Source organism: Lygodium microphyllum, chromosome 13 (assembly GCF_053477565.2).
Source record: "Lygodium microphyllum isolate KBCC chromosome 13, Lygodium_microphyllum_v1.1.10, whole genome shotgun sequence".
NCBI classification, from domain to species: Eukaryota; Viridiplantae; Streptophyta; class Polypodiopsida; order Schizaeales; family Lygodiaceae; genus Lygodium; species Lygodium microphyllum.
In genome coordinates this window covers 15,197,780-15,219,136 of record NC_141147.1, presented here as the reverse complement: position 1 = coordinate 15,219,136, position 21,357 = coordinate 15,197,780, and the positions used below count along the sequence as shown (strand labels likewise).

Below are 21,357 nucleotides of genomic sequence, written 5' to 3'. Positions count from 1 at the left end.
TATAGATTATCTACACATGTTGCCTCTTTGTCTAATAGAATACAAAGTGTCGATGATATTGCTGTTATGCATAATACTATTTTTGATGAGGTAAAGGATATGATTGCTAAAGCCCAACAATCATATACCAAACAAGCCAACAAGAAAAGACAAGCCATGAATTTCAAAGTTGATGATTATGTTTGGCTTAGAATAGAAAAGCGTAGACTGCAAAGTGTAGATCGACATCCAGTTGTCAAATTAGCTCCTAGATTCTACGGACCATTTAGAATCATTCATAAGATTAATGACAATGCTTTCAAGTTAGAACTGCCATCACATTGGAAAATTCATAATACATTTCATATTAGTTTATTGAAACCATTTAGAGGACAATTACCTATCCACCCTGTCTATGAAAACCCACCTTTACTAGAAGAAGAGACTGAAATACTTGAACCAGAAGCCATTATAGATACTGACTACATGACCACTAGAACTGGCCGAAGGTACTCTAGATATCTCGTGAAATTTAAGAACCATCCTGTAGAGGAAGCACAATGGATGCACGCTAGAGACCTAAATGCTTTCCCCACTCTGTTAGCTCCACATTGAGCTAATAGCAATTGAGGTCAATTGCTATCCCACCCCGAGGGTATGATGCCAGGAGGCATATTCCACGGTGGATTCCGTGAAGTTTTACGGTGGATTCCGTAAACTTAGATGACCGGGGCTCATACGCAAAGAGGATTCTTTGTGCGAGAAGTTGATGGGGACGCCTGTCCTTTTCGGGCGTTTCATTAATTTAGTGTGTACATGGGTGATTCCATAGCGGGTGATTCCGCAAAATGCATATTAAATTAATAAACGTTTATGAGTTTAGAGTGCGCACTCGTAATAAATTAAGGTTAGGATTTATTTCTAACCAGTTGATTTATTTATGTAGCTGAAGACTGTTATGTATTCACTTTTGTCGGTTTAATTGTGTTATTTTACTAACGATTGTGAATGCTTCAGTTGATGTGTAGAGATAGCAGCAGTGGCGGAGGAAAGCATTGGAGTCTAGCGGGTTTCCGACTCTTGGACTATATTTTGATAGGCGCCACGCCTATATTTTGTTATGTCTATAGAGACATTGATTATTTATTATTATTTTGTATGCGCTTATGCGCTTGGATATGTTATTTCTATTTGGACATTGAGATTGGGCGTGCCAAACTCTATGGGCACCGTCCATTAGCTTTATTTTCCTATTTTTGGTAGAAAGCAAACTCAAAAGCTAAAAGCTTGTCATATTTTTGTAATTGGGCTATTATTGAGCATGAAGATTGGAAATATACATTAAATACATGCTTTGTGAAGCGCTCACACAAGGCATGGGGGAGATTGAACCCAATTTGTCTCTTGTCTCATGTCGTGCTTGCTTTTACATGGGTTTTTGTGCTAAAAAGTAGAGTACTTTGTTCTTGGGGACCTTCCGGGATTCACCACGTGAGCTATCTGCGTCCGATCTGCGCACCATTCACCTTATAAACCCACTTACAACCAATTTCATTCTTATCTTTAGGCAAAGGTATCAATTCCCATGTAGAATTTGCTTCCAAAGCATCCATTTCTTCATCCATGGCTTTCTCCCATTTTTCTTTTTCCATGGTTTGCTCAAAAGAAGTGGGTTTTGGTTCCTGTATCACTTTGACTATATAGGCATAGTGAATGGCTGTAAATCCATCATATTTCAGCCTATGCACATGATACCTAGCTCTGGTAGACCTGCACAAAGTAGGCTCACTTCCAGATGCTCTCAAAACATCCCTGGTCTTCCTTACTCTAGGTGTAACAACAGAAGGAATACCCAACTCATCATCAATGCTCTGTTCTGAGCCATTGGATTCACCATCCACATAAGAGTGACCTGCATTCACATCAAACATGGGCTAATCTACCTTCTCTTTTCCTTTTCGTGATACCTGCATACCACTATCTGCATTGCTTTGAGAAGATTCTCGAAGAATGTGAACCACTGCTAGAGGACACTCCAGGTCCACTAATATCTTGTAATTGCTGCTGTGAATTCTGTGCAGCATTACCATTTTGTGCATCTACATTGTGAATCACATTTACTGGTTTATACCAACTACTCATCTCATCAAAAACAACATCTCTGCTCACTATAAACTTACGAGTAGAAGGGTTATAGCATCTATACCCTTTCTGCTGCAGAGAGTAACCAATAAAGATGCACTTCTCAGCTTTTGGATCCAACTTGGATCTCAACTCATCTGGCACATGAACATAGGCAATGCAACAAAAAATTTTCAAATGAGAAATATCTGGTTTCCTACCAGTATACCTTTTCTCTGGAGTCATGCCATGTATTGCTGCAGTGGGAGTCCTGTTCATTATGTAGACTGCTGTAGCAACTGCTTCAGCCCAGTAAAAATCTGGCAGATCATTTTCGTTGAGCATGGCACGAGATACCTCTCCAATATGCCTATTTTTCCTTTCTGCAATTCCATTTTCTTGTGGGGTATGACTGCATGAATATTGCTGCTTTATGCCATGCTCCTGCAAGAACCTTGCAAACTCATTTGAGAGGTACTCTCCCCCTCCATATGACCTTAGGCATTTTATTTGCAGGCCTATTTCTTTTTCAACCATAGCTTTAAGAGTTTTGAAATGCCCAAACACTTCACTTTTCTTTTTCATAAAATACATCCAAACTTTTATGCTATAGTCATCAATAAAAGTGACAAAATAATGACAACCTCCAATAGATGCAGCTTTAGTAGTCCACACATCAGAGTGGATTAATTTCAATGGTTTCTTACTCTCTTGAACATGTCTAGGAAATGGTTTCCTTGCCTGTTTTCCAAATTGACAGGCTTCACATACGTTATGCATTTCTACAACCTTGAATTTAGGCAATCCTGCAATAATATTTTGGGCCTGCATTGATTTAAGTCGCTGTACATTAACATGACCAATGCGTTTATGCCAGATATCAATATCTGCAACTACACCGGTCCCATGTGCAAACATTGTTGCACTCAATTCAGGCATGTCTGCATCCAATGTAAACATTCTGCCCTTCTTATTTCCTTTTGCTATCAAGCGACCTTTATTAGGCCGTTTGGTTGCAAAGCTTAGTATGATTATGACTCTCACATTGCATTCAGATTCGATGAGTACCATCTAGTTGGTTTGTAATTTGGTCTTCCACACAAAGTCAAAGCACATCAAGGTACACTATCACTTAATTAGAGACATGATAGAGGACAAGTCCATTGAGCTTGTTAAGATCCCTATATATATGAATCATGTAGATCTAGTCACTAAAAGTCTCCCGGTGGGACGATATGCCTTTCTGAGGAAGATAATGGGTGTAGGATGAAATGATGTATTTCCTAATCCAGTTGTACTCTATGTACATGTACTTTTCTCCTTTTTTCTTTTACTCCTTACTCATACACATTTACCTTTAAGTGGTAGGTTGTTGGGGATAAAGGCACCTATACCTTAGTCGCTCTATATTTACTATATACACACTGTACCTATACACCCGTACATTGCAAGCGGTCGGTGCCCATTACTATTAATTTATTCTTTATTCTTTTATTGACAATAGAATAAGGGAAGGTAGGTTGCACATTGTGACTATTGAAGTTCCCATGCACTAGTCTCTCTCTTCTTCTTGAACTTCCATAGCTCTTGCTCTCTTTTTGCTTCTATGCATGCTTCCACTTTTGCTCCAACTTTTATCTCCCAAAGTTTTTATACACAATAGGCTGCAATAGTTATGCCAAATCGACGAGGATAGAAGCTCCACAATGGGAAAATTTCCAAGGATCAAGTCCCTTTCATATTGCCAAGGACATAGGTTGGGAAAATTTATTGCTAGAGGATCTACAGAATATGTCTTTGAAATTGACATTCGAAGGTTTTTTTAGGATGCTTGAAAAAAATTATCCAATGCCCCAATGTTTTGTGAAATGCTCTAACCCTCAAATTTCCAAATTTACTAAAATACCATGCATTTTTTGTGAAATTGCATAGTCTTCTTTGATATAGAGGGCAGTGTACTGAATAATAATCACCATTGAATGAGCTCAAGAATAGTGACATTTGTCTCCATAAACATAACCTTTCATATTTTGTTTTGTATATGATAATGGTAAAAATGATAATGCTAAGAAATATAAGGATCCTCATAAAGCCTTGTAACTATGAAATTTTAAAATGAAAATGTTAAAATTATGAGGGGCATATTGAAAACGTCTATAGAATTCAAGGGGCATTTTGGGAATTTGAACCAAATTAGAGGGGCGTATCGTTAAATTTGATTGATGACGAGGACTATTTTGAGCATTTTGTAATACTAATAGGGCATATTTTGGAAAATTTCCTTAAGCCTATATACTTATCATAAGGTGTGCTTGCTATATTATTTTGTATTTAATAAAAAATCATTACCAAAATACATATCTTAATACACACTTGAATTTATTAAAATCTATCTATATGTTCATATAGAAAGAAGAAATACTCCAAAATTTCCTAGTCAGAAATAGAAGGTTTCATGTTAAAGGACAAAATTAATATTAAAAAAAACTTGCTAATACAAAAAACATTCAACATATATCAATGCACATTGCACGAGTGTTTGAGAGATGCTCCTATTTCACTAGGGATTTTTGGAAGATAATTTCCTTAGGGAAAATTCTTCATCCCTAGGTACGATTGAATGCTATATCATCCTTGTGGAGTAGGCCAAAACGAATTACCTTGTGTGGAAGAAAATTTAACTATTTCCTTTTGAGAAAAATAGAAGGCGACATGGAGAATTGTAGGAGTAGTACAATAGTTAAAGAGCAAAATTAGTAACAATAATAGATAGTGTTGCTAATGCGAAGAATGTTCAATATATATTGATGTACATTGCACTAGAGTTTGAGAGATGCTCCTATTTTGGTAGAGATGTTTTGAAAGGTAATTTCCCTAGGGAAAATTCTTCAACCTCAAATGCAATGGAATGCTATGGCTTCCCCCTAGAGTAAGGGGGCCTATAAGTTTACAGCCCCCCATGACTGTGCAAGTACGCCTTAGAAGAGTTGCATTTTTTTCTGAACTTCCCGCAAATTCAAACGGTTGGGAATTTGAAAACCGACTTCTCTAATTGGTGTATCTGGGTCTATGTTTCAGTCCCTCTTCTCATCCATGAATGTTATCCAAAAATTATACAAAGCATCTCCTTGCAAATGACAATGATTTGAGCCAATAGGGATTCCTGAGCATCTTTGTGTATGAAAAGGTCGAATCGTCACGGAGGTTTGTAGAAATCGTGGCCTTCTTGCGTTTCCGACAATAGTAAATGTTGCAGCCACTCTAATGGCCCTCTTACCCTAGGGCAGGCCAAAATGTTTGCCTTGGGTGGAAGAAAACTTGTGGGGACATCTTGACGCACTGCCCTCACAACTTTGAACTACCTACTAGCCCCTACTCACCGAGGTAACATTATCCATCTTCTCTTTCTTATTGCAACGCCAGAGAGAGCAACCCCGTCGGGCGCAAACCAATGGCTCTCGCTCTCTCCTCCCCGCCGGTCACATCGTCCCCCATTCCTTCTTCTCGCCGGGACAATGTCAAGCTGCAGCTTTCTCTGCAGGTAAGCCGTTACTCTCTCACACATAGAAGAAGATAACCTGGTGCTTCACATCATCCAAACCATGCCATTCATCTAAGCGGGTTTTTTACTCTCGCAGGTGCATGCCAACCTACGTTCCTTCGATGGATTGCGGGTAGCAGACCCCTTGAAGCACTCGCTGCCATCTCCTTTGCTTGTTCAAGGGGCCGCAAATGCAGTCTCCTTTTCCACACTTTCAGTCAGGGCAACCGCAGCTGAAGCCCCTCCTTTGGTCAGTTCCTTTCTTGTTCTTAGCTTTCCTTGGCACATGTTTGACACGGATACATAAATCATTGCTCTCGCAAATTGGTTCATTCGCGTCGTAACTGGTTTTCTATGGCCTTTATCCGATTCTTGAACTTGGCGATGCACCTTTCCTAGCTGCCCGATGAGTTGTGTAGATGTGCCCTGTTTGAGATTCTGAAAAAATGCCGTAGTTTTCTGGCTCATTGGTATCGCTGATAGGCTTAACATTTTGAGTCGTACTTCCCCTTGTATGTGAGAAACCATGGTTTTCTCCTGCACATGTGTGTACGTCCCTTGAAGATTTTGGTAACCGATTAAGTTTTTATGTCATATAGAGAGAGATTTCTAGAGTGTATCTGCATGTTTGCTGACCCATAATTTGGAGGGCTCTTGCAATGTGTTTGTGTTTTGTTGAGAGTGGGGATTTCTTTGACGGCCCTATATGGTTGGTTATTAAATAGAGCCCTTCCTTGGAATGCCCTCTTCACTTTGCTAGTGAATTTTCCTTCACTGCTGGTTTACTTGTTAGTGATATATATTTCATGGGTGTTAGGCTTTTCATTACGCTTTGTATTGTGTGCCTTCATGAGCAGTTGGGCACCCCATTTAGGGCTAGGTCATTTGTCTCAGATTTCCTCTTGGAGTCTATATGTACTCCACTCCTCCACTCTTGTTGTATTTTATCACATCCACTTGGAGAGAGGGAGACTACACATGCTACTTACTTGTGCGATTTATATGAGTACCTAGGTATTTCCATCTCTTTATTCTCCATCAAACATCTTGCATATTATTGATCTTTATGATGACTTTTCTATTTGAATGGCTTGAGATTTCTTTGCCATGGCCTTGTTAATAGTCATTCATGTCATGTCCAATCATTTTCTACACGTGAGCCTTAGATGCCCTTGAATGAGGACATTTGGAGCCTAGACATTGAGTTTATATGTCATTTTATGTTCCTAGACACTTTTGATGGAGGTGACACGAGTGGTTTTTAATTTTCGCATGGTGGTCATGTTAGTCATTTGGGCATGCTGGCCTTGGCCGGCTCATTCTGGTCTTGGCCAGTTTGTATACCAATTGTGGCCTCATTTTGCCTATTTATAGGCAGCTTGCCCCATCACTCCATTCATCCGTTAGTCAGCCGACCCTCCTCATTCTTCTCTCGTCCCCTTGCTTTCGTTTGGCACTTGAGCTATGTGTTGTGGCTGTGTTTGAAGCCTTTTATCATTTGGTCTTTTGCCAATTTGTTCCTTCTTTCTCTTATGTTTCTCTCAGGCTCCTTCTCTATCCCCTTCGTATTCACTTTCCTTTCTATTGTGCACTCTCACATGGTATTATTTGCCTTGGTAGGAGATGGAGGCGACCATTGAAGGAGAGCATCTATTTGCACATCAGCAAGCTCAGCAGCAACATTCGAGCTGCCAAATCTGCATTTTCTAGTGTGTTTTTCACAGGGAAGCTAGTTTTCACTCACAGAAGTTGCATTTTCAGCTGGAAAACCATCTATACCATGTGTGTTCTGCTGTCACCACTCTCTACAGCTGGAATTTGCAGTAGGCAGCCGTTTTCTACAGTCAGGTGACCCCTTCCAGGCTGTGTTTCTGCAAGGCAGCAGTATCCAAGCGTTGGGAGATATCATCTGCTGCTGGTGACCATCATTTGCAGCTTTTCATCGACCAAGGGGTGACTCCGCTTTGTGCTTGCATCAGGGCATCTTGTTTCTCAGCTGATTGGAGCAGATTCAGGCTGTAATCAGTCTTCTGCATTTTTGTTTTCCCAAGTTTAGTCACCTCGTGTTTTGCAGATTAGAATCCTCACATTGCTGCGATTTGCCAATCTCACCTTGGACACTCTCTTGTTTGCACTGCTGGATACCAGATATTACTGCCTAGCAGATAGATGGACCCCAAACAGGCGGAGGTCATCATCTTCCAAGTTGTTATTGCATTTGTGCATTTCTTGGCTCTGTTTTGGTTTGTTCTCTATTGATTTCTCTTTGTATAGCAATTGTGTTGTTTTTTGATTAGCTTTTTTGATTCATTGCTTAGCTTTAGAGACTTGTCTATTTGGTTGTCATGTTTCCCTCTACCATACTCTGAGTACTATTGATCCTTTCTCTATGTGCTTTCTTTACTGCTTGAACTCTTGGAACTATTGTGAGTCTATATTCTTGGCACACATCTATCCCTCAAGATCCCTTGCCTCGGCGCATCTTCTTTGTATCTCCCTTCTCTTGGCTTCTTTGGCTTCTTCAACTATTGGTCAATATGTAGACTTTTTTTTACTCATCTACAACTATTATGGTGGAGATTTAGTGTGTTTAGATCCATGTTTCAATGAGGGTGCTGTCTAAAGGTACTCTAGTTCTTGTTCTAAAGAGGGGTGACATATGGAAGCAAGGGACATCTTCAAAAGGATTGCATGACATTAGTAGCTTTGTGGAAGGAGATGGAGCAAACACAAGAGAAGGGTGATGACTCTATTGATGAGTCCTCATCACGTATAGGTATAGGTCGAGGCTCTAGCCATGTGGGTCCCAACAATGGTTTGCAAGGGTCTCCTAGCTTGCTAGTACAAGTGATGCAAGACATCCCTCACAACTCCCTAGTGTTAGAGAGGGAGTGTGAAAGGGTGGTGAGGTGGAGCAGTCAAGGCTCATCTATACTTCTATGAAAGTGCAAAGGATCTACAGAAGGGTTTCCTTGATGCATTGATTGTGGCAGATTTAAAATCATGGAGCTGGGATTGACATTTAGGTTCATGATGAGCTGTTTGATAGAGAGTAAGATTGGCTCCTAGTGCAAGTACACATGAGGGGACACTTTGGTGGTTTGGCCAAAATGAGGGGAATCCATTGTCATTTATGCATTGTAGCATTAGTGACAAGATGGTCATGTGTGGTACTCCAAAGGCATTGTTGACAAACATAGAGAGCTGCTACGACTACTTTTGTTTTGAGGAGATCTAGTATGATTGACATTGACATTAGGTTCTCTCAAAGGCACCTTGGGGGTGGTTTGTATATCTATTTCTTGGGTATTTGTGGTTGTTTTTTGATGGTCATTGTTGTATGTACTTTGATAAGTCAATCTCATTGTATTGTATATTGTATTGTATCAGATCACCCATGATTTTAGAGAGGTTGTTAGTAGATCAGCGAGCTCATGAGTGAGTTTATCCATGTCCAAGTGGGCTAGGCATATTTCCTTCAAAGTGTGATGTGGTTGCATGATTTATAGGTGCGTGTTTTGTTAACAGTGATGTTTGTTATGCACTGTCATCTCTTGCCTATGAGCATCAGTTGTTTGAGTGAGATGGGGACATTAGGAGCTTTGACATGTTTGTCACGTGCTTTGTTGGAAGAGGCAGCTCATTCTAGAGTTTGCATTTTTTCTTTCATTCGGTTTAGGAGTGTTTGTTTGGCACTTGTGCAGCTCTAGATGGTTGTGAATTGCCGCGTTACCACTTAGTGTGCAGTCACCTGCATTTATTGCTGTATGCTAGTAGTTGGCAACATTTGTGCAGGTTGGCCAATATTTTTGGCATGTTTTATTATCGGTCGACTGGTTTCCACCATATTTGGCTATTTATAGATATACCGGCTAGCTGGTCAGTTATTCACTTTTTGACACAGGTGCTTCATCAAGCAGATTCAATCTTCTCTGTCCTTGCCATGGACAGCGGGTTGCATACTCTCTGTCTCCGTCACCATCTTTGTCACCGTTACTGTCGACAGTGCTATCGTCATTATTTAGCCCGATCCAATGCCCTCTCACTGATGCCTTGGGCTCCATGTAGGGATTGATCAGTCCTCATTGTATTCAGCCTTATTCTTTGTTCAGTGCAGATCATTCTTCTCATTCTTCTTTCTCTTTTACTCTCCTTTTCTCTTTGTATTTGTGATCCTCTTTTATTGCACACTCTCACATACTCATGGTCGACTGACATTTTCTATTCTAGCGGAGTTTATTATTTTGGTGCAAGATTATTGGTTGACCTTATCACATTTTTGGCCTATTTATAGCTAGATGCTCCCTCCTCGATGAATTGAGCAATCCATCTACATGTTCTCCTTGATGAGTTGAGCAATCCATCTACGTGTAGGTTTTTTGGAGAGAGGGAACTATCCAAAGTTGACACATGCAATGACTCACCGTTGTTTCTGCATTGTTTGATGTTGTGGACCGTAGTATATGGATTACATTTCCCAAGCATCTTTTTCCTTTTGACTTCTTTGTGCATTGTTCTTTTGTTTTTTTAGTGTTTCTCTTTTCTCTTTTCTCTTCTCTCTTCTCTCTTGGGTTATGAAGTCTATTACAATAGTTTTGTATACTTCCATCACCTCATCCACTTTTGACAAAACGTTCTAGGTATATTTGATCCTCATACTTGCGGAGAGGTCCAAATCTCTCTTGGAAAAGTCAATGAAAGCTCTTGCTTACAGTGCATTTGCAGATAAATGCTCCTTAGACTCCACCTCTGTTAGAGTGAAGCAATGCGGAAGCGTATGACCAACACAGAGTGAATAGAGAGAGAGGAGAGAGAGAGAGGAAGAGACAGTGGAGTGTATGTCTATGTATTTCTCCACCTCGAAGATCTCACGCTCTGTGAACTTCGAGGGCAGTCTCCATGATTAGCAATTTGAAAATTTGAGATCAGAAAACTGTGAAAGTGTGTGTTGAACCAAGCGATTAATAGCTTGCCAAAAAATAAGAAAAAATATGATGTTAGCTGCATTTAATGCAGGTGACTGTACTATCTGACTGTAGGAACTTGTTTGACTAGACTAGGTGATGTGGCACTCATGCCTGTTGACGTTGTACACTTGTGGACTAAATTGGACTGCCAAGTTGCCAACACACACAAATGACTGGAAAGGCGTGTCCAAGAGGTGATAATCTCTAACTCCCCCTCTTAGATCCTAGATAGGGCAGACGGCTAATGGATTTGAAGTGCTCTTGCAGTAAAGCTTGAGGAAGCACCTTTGTAAATAAGTTTGCAAGATTGTCCTCTGTCTTGTAGTAGTCCAGGGCAATAGTCTCATCTAGAATCTTCTTCCGAATGAAATGGTACTGGATCTTGATGTGCTTCGTTCGAGCATGAAACACAGGGTTTCTGGCCAAGGCAACGTAACTCTCATCGTGGCACTGAAGAATAGTAGAACCTATTTGTGGGCAGCCAAGCTCCTCTAAGGGCTTGGAAGCTATATTGTCTTACATGTAGTAGAAGATTGTCAGAAGTGGATGCAGTGATGGAAGCGTGTGGAAAATTGTTGTACACAAGTGACAAAGAAAAGAGAAAGAGAAACAATGCAAAAGCAAAGAACACTGCAGAAGGAATCTAGAAGCAAAGAGATACTTGAAATGGAATCCATATACCAAGATATGATACAATACAGAACCAATGTGAGTCACTGGTTGTGAGGCCCTTGGGACCTGCTCCTCTCTTTCCACTAGAACTAGTCAAGTGATGAATGAATATAATGTGGAGGAGCAGCCTGAATAAATAGGTAAAAATAATGCCATAAATAATTCAGGTTGGCTAGCAATAAATGCTAAAATGACCATCATAAAATGCCTAAATAATCAGGATAATATCTTGGTGCCCTAGCCTATTGACATGCACAGACTCAGTCATGGACTGATATATTTGCTAACAAAGGTGCTGCTTGATACTCCGCCTCTAGGGCAATTGTGGGTTGCTTCTTGCTGCTCCATGAAACAGCATTGACACCCAGGGTAAAGCAATAACCTGTCGTGGACCTCTAATGATCGACATTGCTAGCCCAATCTAAATCACTCCATCTTGTAAAACCAAGTTTGCATCACTTGTACCGGCTGGATAGTGGATCTCAAGAGCAAGGGTCCCTTGTAGGAAGCTCAAAATCCTCTGAGGAGCCTGTCAATGCACCATCTTGGGTTCACTCATGAACCCGGCCAACACACCTACATCATAACAACACGAGTATTGAGAAGGGAGATCAAGGAGCCAACCAACTGTCTATAGCGAGTAGCATCCGCCAAAGGAGAATCGGAATGAGCTGTTGTCTTCCAATTCGTGTCCATAGGAGTCGTAATAGACTTGCATCCCTCCGTCACACGTAGTGTCTCTAGAAGGTCCATCGACTGTTGGGGCTCAATTGGTGAGTCCGGTGGTTGAGAACTAAGCTCCTCATCCGAGGAAGAATCCTCAAGAGACATAGGCTCCAAAAGGACAGTTGCTGGTGCACAACTATCACCGGGATCTCCAGGGATGGGCGTACTCCCCTCTGAGGCTAGAACTTCCACGAACCGATCATCACGGCTTGTGTAGACATCTCGCTTAATGGATCATATAATCGATAACCTTGAGATTTCTAGCTATAGCCCAGATACACTTGTCTTTGGAAAGCCACTTCAAATTTATCACGTTTTGTTTTCGGGATGTGAACATAGACGTCACACCCGAAAACCTTAAAATAAGAAATATCTAGCTTAGACCCAAAATACGCCTCATAAGGGGTCATACCAACAATAGCGTAAGTAGGGGATTGATTAAGAATGTGAATTGCAATAGCCACAGCCTCAGCCCGTAGATATGGAGGCGTTTGTCGATGCTCCAACATGGTACATGCCATCTCGATCACACTGCGATTCTTCCACTCCAATATGCCATTCTCCTGAGGGGTGTTTGTGTTGGCAAACTCCTGGTGGATACTATGATCTACACAAAAACGAGCAAGGTCATTAGAAACAAATTCTTTGCCCTTATTCGATCATAAGGTCTTTAGTTTCCGGCCCAATCGATTCTCCTCAAAGAGCAACCAATCTGTAAAGTGGGAGAAAGCCTTCGACTTCAGCTTCAAGAAATAAGCCCATGCCATCCTGTTGTAATCATCCACAATTAGCATGAAGTACAAGCTCCCTCTGAGGGACTCTATTGTCATCGGCCCACAAAGATTGGTAGAAACAAGCTCCAAGGGTGCTAAAGACTGCCTCAAAGCCTTGTTGGGAAAGCTTCACGAGTTTGCTTCCCACGGATGCAAGATACACAAGACTGTTGGCTCACCATAATATTCGGCAAACCTCGAACATGATGTCCCTTAGATGCCTGTCGTATATAATCATAGTTGAGGTGGCCAAACCGAGCATGCCAAAGCGCGGATTGAGTTTGAGAGGTAAGAAGAAGAGAAATCAAGGTAGAAGAAGACCGCAATTTATAGACTCCATTCTCCTTATAACTTGAAGCAAGGACTTGTCTCGATTCACAATCAAGAATGCAAAAGGAATCCACATCAAACTTGACCACGAGGCCGAGGGCACAAATCTTATGTACTAAAAGAAAATAGTATCCCAAGGCCGGCACATAAAGCACCTCAGATGTACGGGCACCGCCTTGCCCATTTGGAATAAGATGCATGCTACCCCGTCCCTGAATAGGGATAGAAGATGAGGCCGGATTGGAAAAGTCAACCCCTTCCGTCACTTTCTCTACCCCCATCTGGACTCCTTCCATCACTTTCTCTCTCCTGGTTTGCTTGCATTACTTTCTCTCTTCCCGTCCAAAAAAAAAAACAATAGATTTCATCACTTTCTCTCTCCCTATCCAAAAAATGAAAGATTTTGTCACACTCTCTCCTCGACACCCATGCGGTTAACACTACCATTTGGCTTGCACCTTAACTTGTAGATCCACTTGTTACTAATGGCTTTCTTGCCAAGAGGCAAATCACATAAGAATCAAATACCATTTTTGGCAATAGCATCATACTTAGATTGCGTACCAGCATTGAAATTTTTTAAATTTTGTACCTCTTTAAAAGAGACAAGCTCATCCCTATCACACAAACTTGAAACAACCAATGCATAACAATCCAATGAATAAGAGGCACTATGAGAGCTTAAATAAGTACAACTAGCCAACAATGTTTCCAACTTACTATCGTGCAATTTGTGATGTCTCTTTTGGGCATGGTCGACTCGCTGTCATTTGTGGCATTATTTTTGCCTATTTATTTCAGACACTCCTCCACATTCAAGATATTAATCATTTGATAGGTTTTGGTGGAGGCAGGTGCTAGTGCCTTTACAGTCAATGACTCACATTGGTCATGTATTGTCTCATATCTTGGCATATGGATTCCATTTCTCGAGCATCTCTTTGCTTTTGAGTTCCTTGTGTAGTGTTCTTTTCTTTTGCAGTGTTTCTCTTCTCTCTTGTGTTCAACAGTCTATTACAGCAATTTTCCACGTTTCCGTCACTATATCCACTTTTGACAAGATGCTCCAATCTTGGCTCTAATAATCTCATGGGGCATCGATTGTTTGCTTCATATCATGCGAGTAATCCACAATGCCCCACGACACGACACAAAGCACTTGTCATTGCTATATATCAAACACTTGCAATATCCAAATAGCCTCAAATAAATCATGGACACGTTGTTGACTTCAAATCTCAAACGCATAACTCAAAACATCGATATTGTACCGTCAAAACAAGGGGACAACTCTCATATTCTCTTCTCTCTTAGCATGCCTTTCTTCTCATTTCCATGTCCCCTTGTGACTGTATGGATCAATGGAAATGGGACATCACATGGAGTGGGTTAGTCCTAGTGCCGCACCCCTTCTTGTGCTTGCTTGTGCTATGTTGTAGATGCTATCCAAGCCATGATTTGCATTACCAATCATTGCACATACTAGTGCATGGATCAATGGATGGAATATCACATGAAGTGGATTAATCTTACACGTGTTATAATTTCAAAGATATGGGAGACTGAATATGGCGGGGGCTTTGCGATTAGTCATAGGATCAGCACTACCTATGCCTTGCTGTATTGTCCAGCCTGTATGCTTGAAATTCTTTGCTACAGCCAACCCATGTGCATACTCAAGTTACAGCATATTTAGCAATGCCCATGAAATACAAATCCTTGACTATCATGTTGGCCTTCAATCTATATATATTAGACCCTAGGACATTGTATCATAGACCCACCATATCACCGATAAGGATCACATAAGCTCAATTGAGATGCTAAGCACAACTCCTTTAGGCTCCCAATGAAATTGGCCTTCCTTCCGTGGATGGGTGGTGTTCCATTGATTACAACTTAGTCACATCATCAAGATTTATTGTAAAATTGAGAAATGCAAATTAACTCATAATCTTGGACAATGGACACCTTGTTAGCCCTAAAATTGATGCCCCTTTCGGTATTTCTTTATTTTAATTGAAGAAGAAATTAATGTACAATGGGATTCTCCCAATTCCTTTTGGTATTCCAACTTGCCTGTAGTCCAAAATGACCAACAAGTCTTCAATCTGAGATTTGCTCCTTGATTTGAGCAGTCAATTATCCTTCACTTACTTTGATGGAGATGGAAAATGCCCCAAATTCATTGATTTGCTGGTCTCTCCTCTTGAATTTGGCTGAAAACAGCTTTAGCCCTGTTAAATCCAAGTCTTGGAGCTTCCAACTTTTGGTACATTTCTTGAGGCTACTGCTAAACCCAAACTTCTGTCGCAGATTAGGGTTTTCAGCAGATAAATCTGAAATTTCTCAGCCCTTGGTGATCTCAATGTTGTAATCTTCGGAGCAAGGCTGTAGAAAGTTTGGGAGATGAAAGAGAATACTAAGAAGAGAGAAAATTCAGACTTTCTTTGCGAAGAACTGAAGAAAATCAGTCATTTACTATTGTTGCCTTGTCAAAACAGCCTGAAGATGCTATTGCATGTTGCAACTTGGTCTTCTCCTTCCCCAGGCTGTCTTAGAAGGTGTTTCAATAGTTGTAGATCAGACCAACAGCATTTTCTTTCTCTCTCTTGTAGGCCGAATGCACTAAATGCCTCTCTCCAACCTCTAAAGACGTTTTTCAGTCTTGCATGGGCATTTTTGACAAGTGGCAGCCTTCCCAAATGGTTTTTTTAGTATTATCCATAATTAAATATTAATTTTTAATCTTTAAATACTACAAATTAATCTAATAATTATTTTGGTATCCAAAACAAATTTTGATTGGCCAATAATTAAATTGGCTAGGCAACTTCCATTCCCAAGTGTGTCTGTGTTATCTTTGACCATTAGATTGACGTTAGGTATCATTAACGCCACTTCTCTAGTGTCACCAATTGACACTTACGGCGAAATGAATAACCTAGGTCAACAATTGTAACAGATACTACCAAGTGCCTGTGTAGCATAACTTTCATCAACTTTTACCTTTGACATCCTGTGATTTGCTCTGGTTCCAAGTTCGCAAATTTACTCTAACCCTAGTTTCATCTCCCATGTGCAACAATAACTTAACCATGTGATTAAAAACTAATTCACATGTTAAGTGAGGTTTCAAAAATACACGTTTTCATGAATCCCAAACTTGAGCTAACTTATTGAGCTAACTCATGCCCTTGTAAAGAAATACTCTGACACAGAAACACCAATAACAATCGTATGACAAAGCACAGACTGATAAAAGAACACAGTTAGGGTTAGGGTAACTCGGAGAAACTGAACACAGAAAATAACTGAAATGATATATCTGTTGAATATACAATGCTTATGCAACAAACACACTATACAGTGAATGAATACTGAACCTTGAACTCCTGTATCTCAAGGATCATGGCAGGGGTAATGAGCTGGAGAGTCTGTCGTACTCTGAATAGATCCCGAATCCCAGCAATGCAGCCTTTGGATGTCGAGCACTAGCAAACGGAGCAATGAGAAGTTGGATCTGATGCAGACAGCAGTGAGAAGAAAGAAAGATAAAAAATGCAGGTTGCAGGAGAGAGAAAGACTAAAAACGCAGGCATGACAGCCTGCAGGAGAGAGAAAACTTGCAAACGCAAGTTAGACATGCTGGCGACAACTTGGAGAAGTTGGGCGACAGATGGAGGAGAGAGATGTGGCAGGCAATACGACAGTAGGTCTATGCAGGAACAACAGTTGCTTGGCTGGGATCAGCTCCAAAATGCGAGAAGAGGGTTGGAAATCAGGTGCCAACTAATGTAGACAGCAATGGACAGCTTTGGTTGAGATGTCCTCCGTGAACGGGGTGTGGGCAGCAAGCTGAAACACCTGAAATCTTCAAAAACGAGATTGCGGGCTGGATGGAGGGCAGCATACGTATTTATAGAAAGTTTGGGCCCTCCCAAGTGGGTTTGTATTTATGGGACACAAAAACTCTCTAGGATCATGTTTCTTTTAAGTAAACTAGGTTTCTTTATCAATTAGACAAGTTTTGGGGCTGTTTAAGTAAATCTACTGCATTTTTAGCTCAACACCCCTTCTTAGGCTCAACAATGGTTCCACGAGAAAGATCTTTTGCTCCAAGGAGTTCCACCCCAAAGCAGCCAGAGTATTGAATAAAGGGTGCGCGTCGGTTGCCCAGTGACCTACTAAGACTAGAGAGGCGATGGTTATTTACCAAAGGAGTCCAAGTGATTATCCCAAAGAGGACATGGCATCGGACAAAGGGTGCACGTTGGCTGCTCTGTGGCCTACTAAGCCCTACAAAGGCGGATGGAATCAACTATGAACTTTTTATATTTTTATTTTTATTTTTTATTTTTTGAATTTGATAGATTTGGCATTAAGTGTGGGTTCAAATCAGTTTTTGAGCTATTCAGTATCCATGTCCCAAATAGAAGAATAATAAAGGATGGTTAGACGACCCAAGACCTTCACAAAACAAGCATACTATTCCTACCATTACTACATGTTAGTGAAGAAGGAAAATGACTGTGGGTATAGTAAATATGTGAAGCAAGCAAGACAAGCAAAGCAAACAAGCAAGCTAAGAAAAAACTGCCTTGGAGATTGTCATGGGTAATGCCACGAGTATGATGGATCCAAAGTCGACCACTCCATAAGACCGAAAAGGGATAAATGGGCACAAATGCATGTTTACACGAACAGAATGCCAATGCATGGGTTAATGCAAAGGGTGATGCAAGATGTCATGCTCACGCAAGATGCAATGCAATGGCGCCACTTGGACAGTGCCCTCGTAGGAGAATTGTTAACTTGCCTAAGTGCCCTTTTACAATCATATCATCTTGACAGTGCGGATGAAGTTACAAATGTCCATAATATAATACAGAAGAATAAATGAAGGAATGTCTTAAAAAACTGTAAGCATCATCACTGTCACTATCAAGAGTAAAAGCCGTCCCCTCTCAAATTGGAAGGGAAAGCAAGAGGAAAGCACCCTCTCTGCGTCAAGCTGAAGAAGTAGGGGAGGGTGTACCCAAATCAATCCTGGGTAACAGGTACCGAAGAACCAGTTGGTTGACCGCTTTGGTCAAAATATCTACAAATTTGTCAGATATAGGCACAAACTCTAGGTAGATAGTGCCTACCTCAACATGCTCTTTGGAAAAATGAAAGTGGACTCCCAATGCCGCGTCTGTGGCGTAAGGATTGGATTGCCCACAAGGACAATGACACTTTGGTTGTCGCAGTAGACAACGGTGGGAGAGTCGCATGGGAAATGAAGTGGCGCCAATAAACTCTTCAGGTAGATGGCCTCGGTGGTGCTATCGAAGAGAGCCCAGTACTCAGTCTTGGCCGTGGAAGCTGCCACCGTTTTTTACTTATGGCTTGACCAAGAAATGAGAGTCGTGCCCAAGGTAAAGATTTAGCTGCCATGAGAACACCGAGTGTCAGGATCTCTTGTTCAATCAGAATCAGTGTATCCCTCTAAACATAAACCAAAATCATACGTCAGGCCATAAGAATAAGTACACCATAAATAACGCAACACACGAAGACATGCAATCTAATGTGATATCCTAGGTGCTGTGAAATACTAACTGAGTAAGCTAAATTTGGCCTAGTGTGAATTAACCAAAGAAAGTTTCCTACAACAGAACGATAGATATGTGCATCGAAGGGCTGCCCTAGGATACCCTTGAGAAGTGGACAGTAGAATCAAGAGGTGTGGCCACCGGCTGTGTTTGATCCAAAGTGTGCTGGGAACGACACCTGAAGACTCTGAAGTGGGAAATGACAGGCCGAGAGCCAAAAAACCAAAAAATGCCTCATATGGGAGAAGAGGGGTGGAAATCAGGCGTCAACTGATGTAGACAGCAATGGACAGCTTTGGTTGAGATGTCCTTTGCGAATGGGGTGTGGGCAGCAAGTTGAAACACCTGAAATCTGCAAAAACGAGATTGTGGGTTGAATGGAGGGCAGCATACGCATTTATAGAAAGTTTGGGCCCTCCCAAGTGGGTTTGTACTTATGGGACACAGACTCTCTAGGATCGCGTTTCTTTTAAATAAACTAGGTTTCTTCATTAATCAAGCAAGTCTTGGGGCTGTTTAAGTAAAGCTAATGCATTTTTAGCTCAACAGCCCTCAGATCTACTTAAGGAAATGCCTTTCCCACTGGTGTTCCTTGTCCCCACTAATAACAATACCAAGACAAAGCAATGCCATATGGCCAAGCAGCAAAAATGTGTAGCCAGGTCAACCTTGCCTACAAATCCCTAGCATGCACTTGGGACAATGTTCAAATGCTTGCAAGACCTCTTGGATAAACTTTCTCAATCAAGTAAACAATGTGAGGGTCTTTCGTTAAAACAACACCAATAATGACTGTAGAAATGCTTCATCCTAGCAGGTGAAAATTTTGGGTCTAGAAATGGGTTAGTCATGACAAATTACTCGGAAACTCAGAATGCATAGAAAACTCACTCTTTTGCATGGGGCTGCATACAAGGGTGATATAAGTATACTTGTTCATGATTCCACACTCTAGGCAGAAATCTTCTAAGAAGCTAATCAGAACTGTAGATGTTTCCACAATGTCTGCCATTGACTTTGCCGAACACAAATGATTTTCTTGCAATCTAGATCTTTCTGAATTTCTAATTAGCTTCCTTAGGAGTCACGATGGATGGCTTTGGTTTAGTTCGTCTCCATTGGCAACAAGTTAGTGTTAGTGTCTCAGATTTCAAAAGCCTTGTTGAATTTTGAGGCTTAGTGAAAGGTAGACTCATCTTGTCCAGTTGGATATAAGTTGCCCAAATGTTTGGTGTACACAAAGAGTTAGATGTACTTTGATGTCTTAAGCTGGCCAAATGATTTGGTGTACACTGAAAAGGTAGATTTACTTTGATGTCTCACTTGGAAGATTGTATAAGACCTGTATTGTGGAAAATTGGATGTGCACTATGAAAAACTGAAATATCATATGGTTATTTTCATGGGATCATGTTAATTGCTGTATGTGCTAATGTTTTGAAAATGCAAAAATTTCAGGCTCTTCCAAAGCAAAAAATTCGCATTAAGTTAAGGTCATACTGGGTACCAAGGATTGAGGAGGCCACCAAACAGATTTTAGAAGCTGCTCGTAGCACTGATACAAAGATAATGGGTCCTGTACCATTGCCGACAAAACGAAAGGTCTTTTGTGTTTTGAGGTCGCCACATGTCAACAAAGACTCCAGAGAACACTTTGAGATCAGGACACATCAACGACTGATTGATCTTGAAAACCCCAATGCTGGAACGATCGATGCGTTGATGCAGCTGGATCTACCAGCTGGAGTTGATGTGGAAGTGAAATTGTCCTAGATGATGTCATGTCCAGTGTCAAGGAAATTCATAAGCAGTGTTGCCATGCTACACTGTCAACATGGTGGTGCTCATGAGAATGATACATGTTATTTCTTGCTCTTGACCTCCAACCTACTGTATGGAGTAAATGGTTGGGATAATGGTTTTGAGGCCCAAAAAAGTTATCCCATGCTTTTTCAGAGGATCACCTATATTTGAGCATGGCTAGGTGTAATGATGTCTCAGCTCGTCTTAAATGTGACTCCTGAGTATAGTGTAATTGTGTGTCGACTTGGCTTTTCTGTACTGTATCCTTTTGCAGCATTTATGTTTGACAAGAGCTGCATTAGGAGGTACATGTATGGCTTTGTTTAGCAGCTAAGATGTCAGAAACGAACTGTCATGTTGATAGAACTGTCCTGAAGATGCCAACTGTTCTATACATGGAAGATCCTTCCTTGGACATGCTAAACAAATATGGATATTCGAGTAACTCTCCTATCATCTCAATTTTTTGAAGCAAAGGTGAGTATCACTACTCGCCTCCTGGAATTTTGTTTCATTGCTATGATTCAAACACAGGCTAAGAAGTTCAAAAGTTTGTTTCAGTCCAGACAGAAGGGCGGTATTTGAATTGGACAGTTAGTCCATATAGTCGTGTGTTCTTTAGTTTTTTATTCTTTTCCAAGTGCTTCTGCCTCAAGCTCATTGGTTTTAATGGTACTTCACTTTCTCTGTAGCTTTACACAACCTTGATTATAGGATAAAAATAACATCATTCTAAGGGTTCAGATACTAAATCTGAATGCCCAGCACAAGGGCTGAAAGGGAAAGAGGGACGAAGGTAAGCTACTAAAGGGCAAACAGTGTAACTTTTAGCTCAATGATTATGAGAT

At 40.8% G+C, this 21,357-nt stretch overlaps 1 protein-coding gene across 1 annotated transcript; it reads left to right on the top strand.

Moving 5' to 3' along the window:
• The first annotated feature begins 5,483 nt into the window (after window positions 1-5,483).
• LOC148026368 (small ribosomal subunit protein uS10c-like) lies at window positions 5,484-21,081 on the top strand. Its single transcript, XM_087690801.1, has 3 exons — window positions 5,484-5,641; window positions 5,739-5,891; window positions 20,165-21,081. The coding sequence occupies exons 1-3, from the start codon at window positions 5,552-5,554 to the stop codon at window positions 20,477-20,479; spliced, it is 558 nt and encodes a 185-aa protein (XP_087546927.1). The 5' UTR covers window positions 5,484-5,551; the 3' UTR covers window positions 20,480-21,081.
• Window positions 21,082-21,357: the final 276 nt, after the last annotated feature.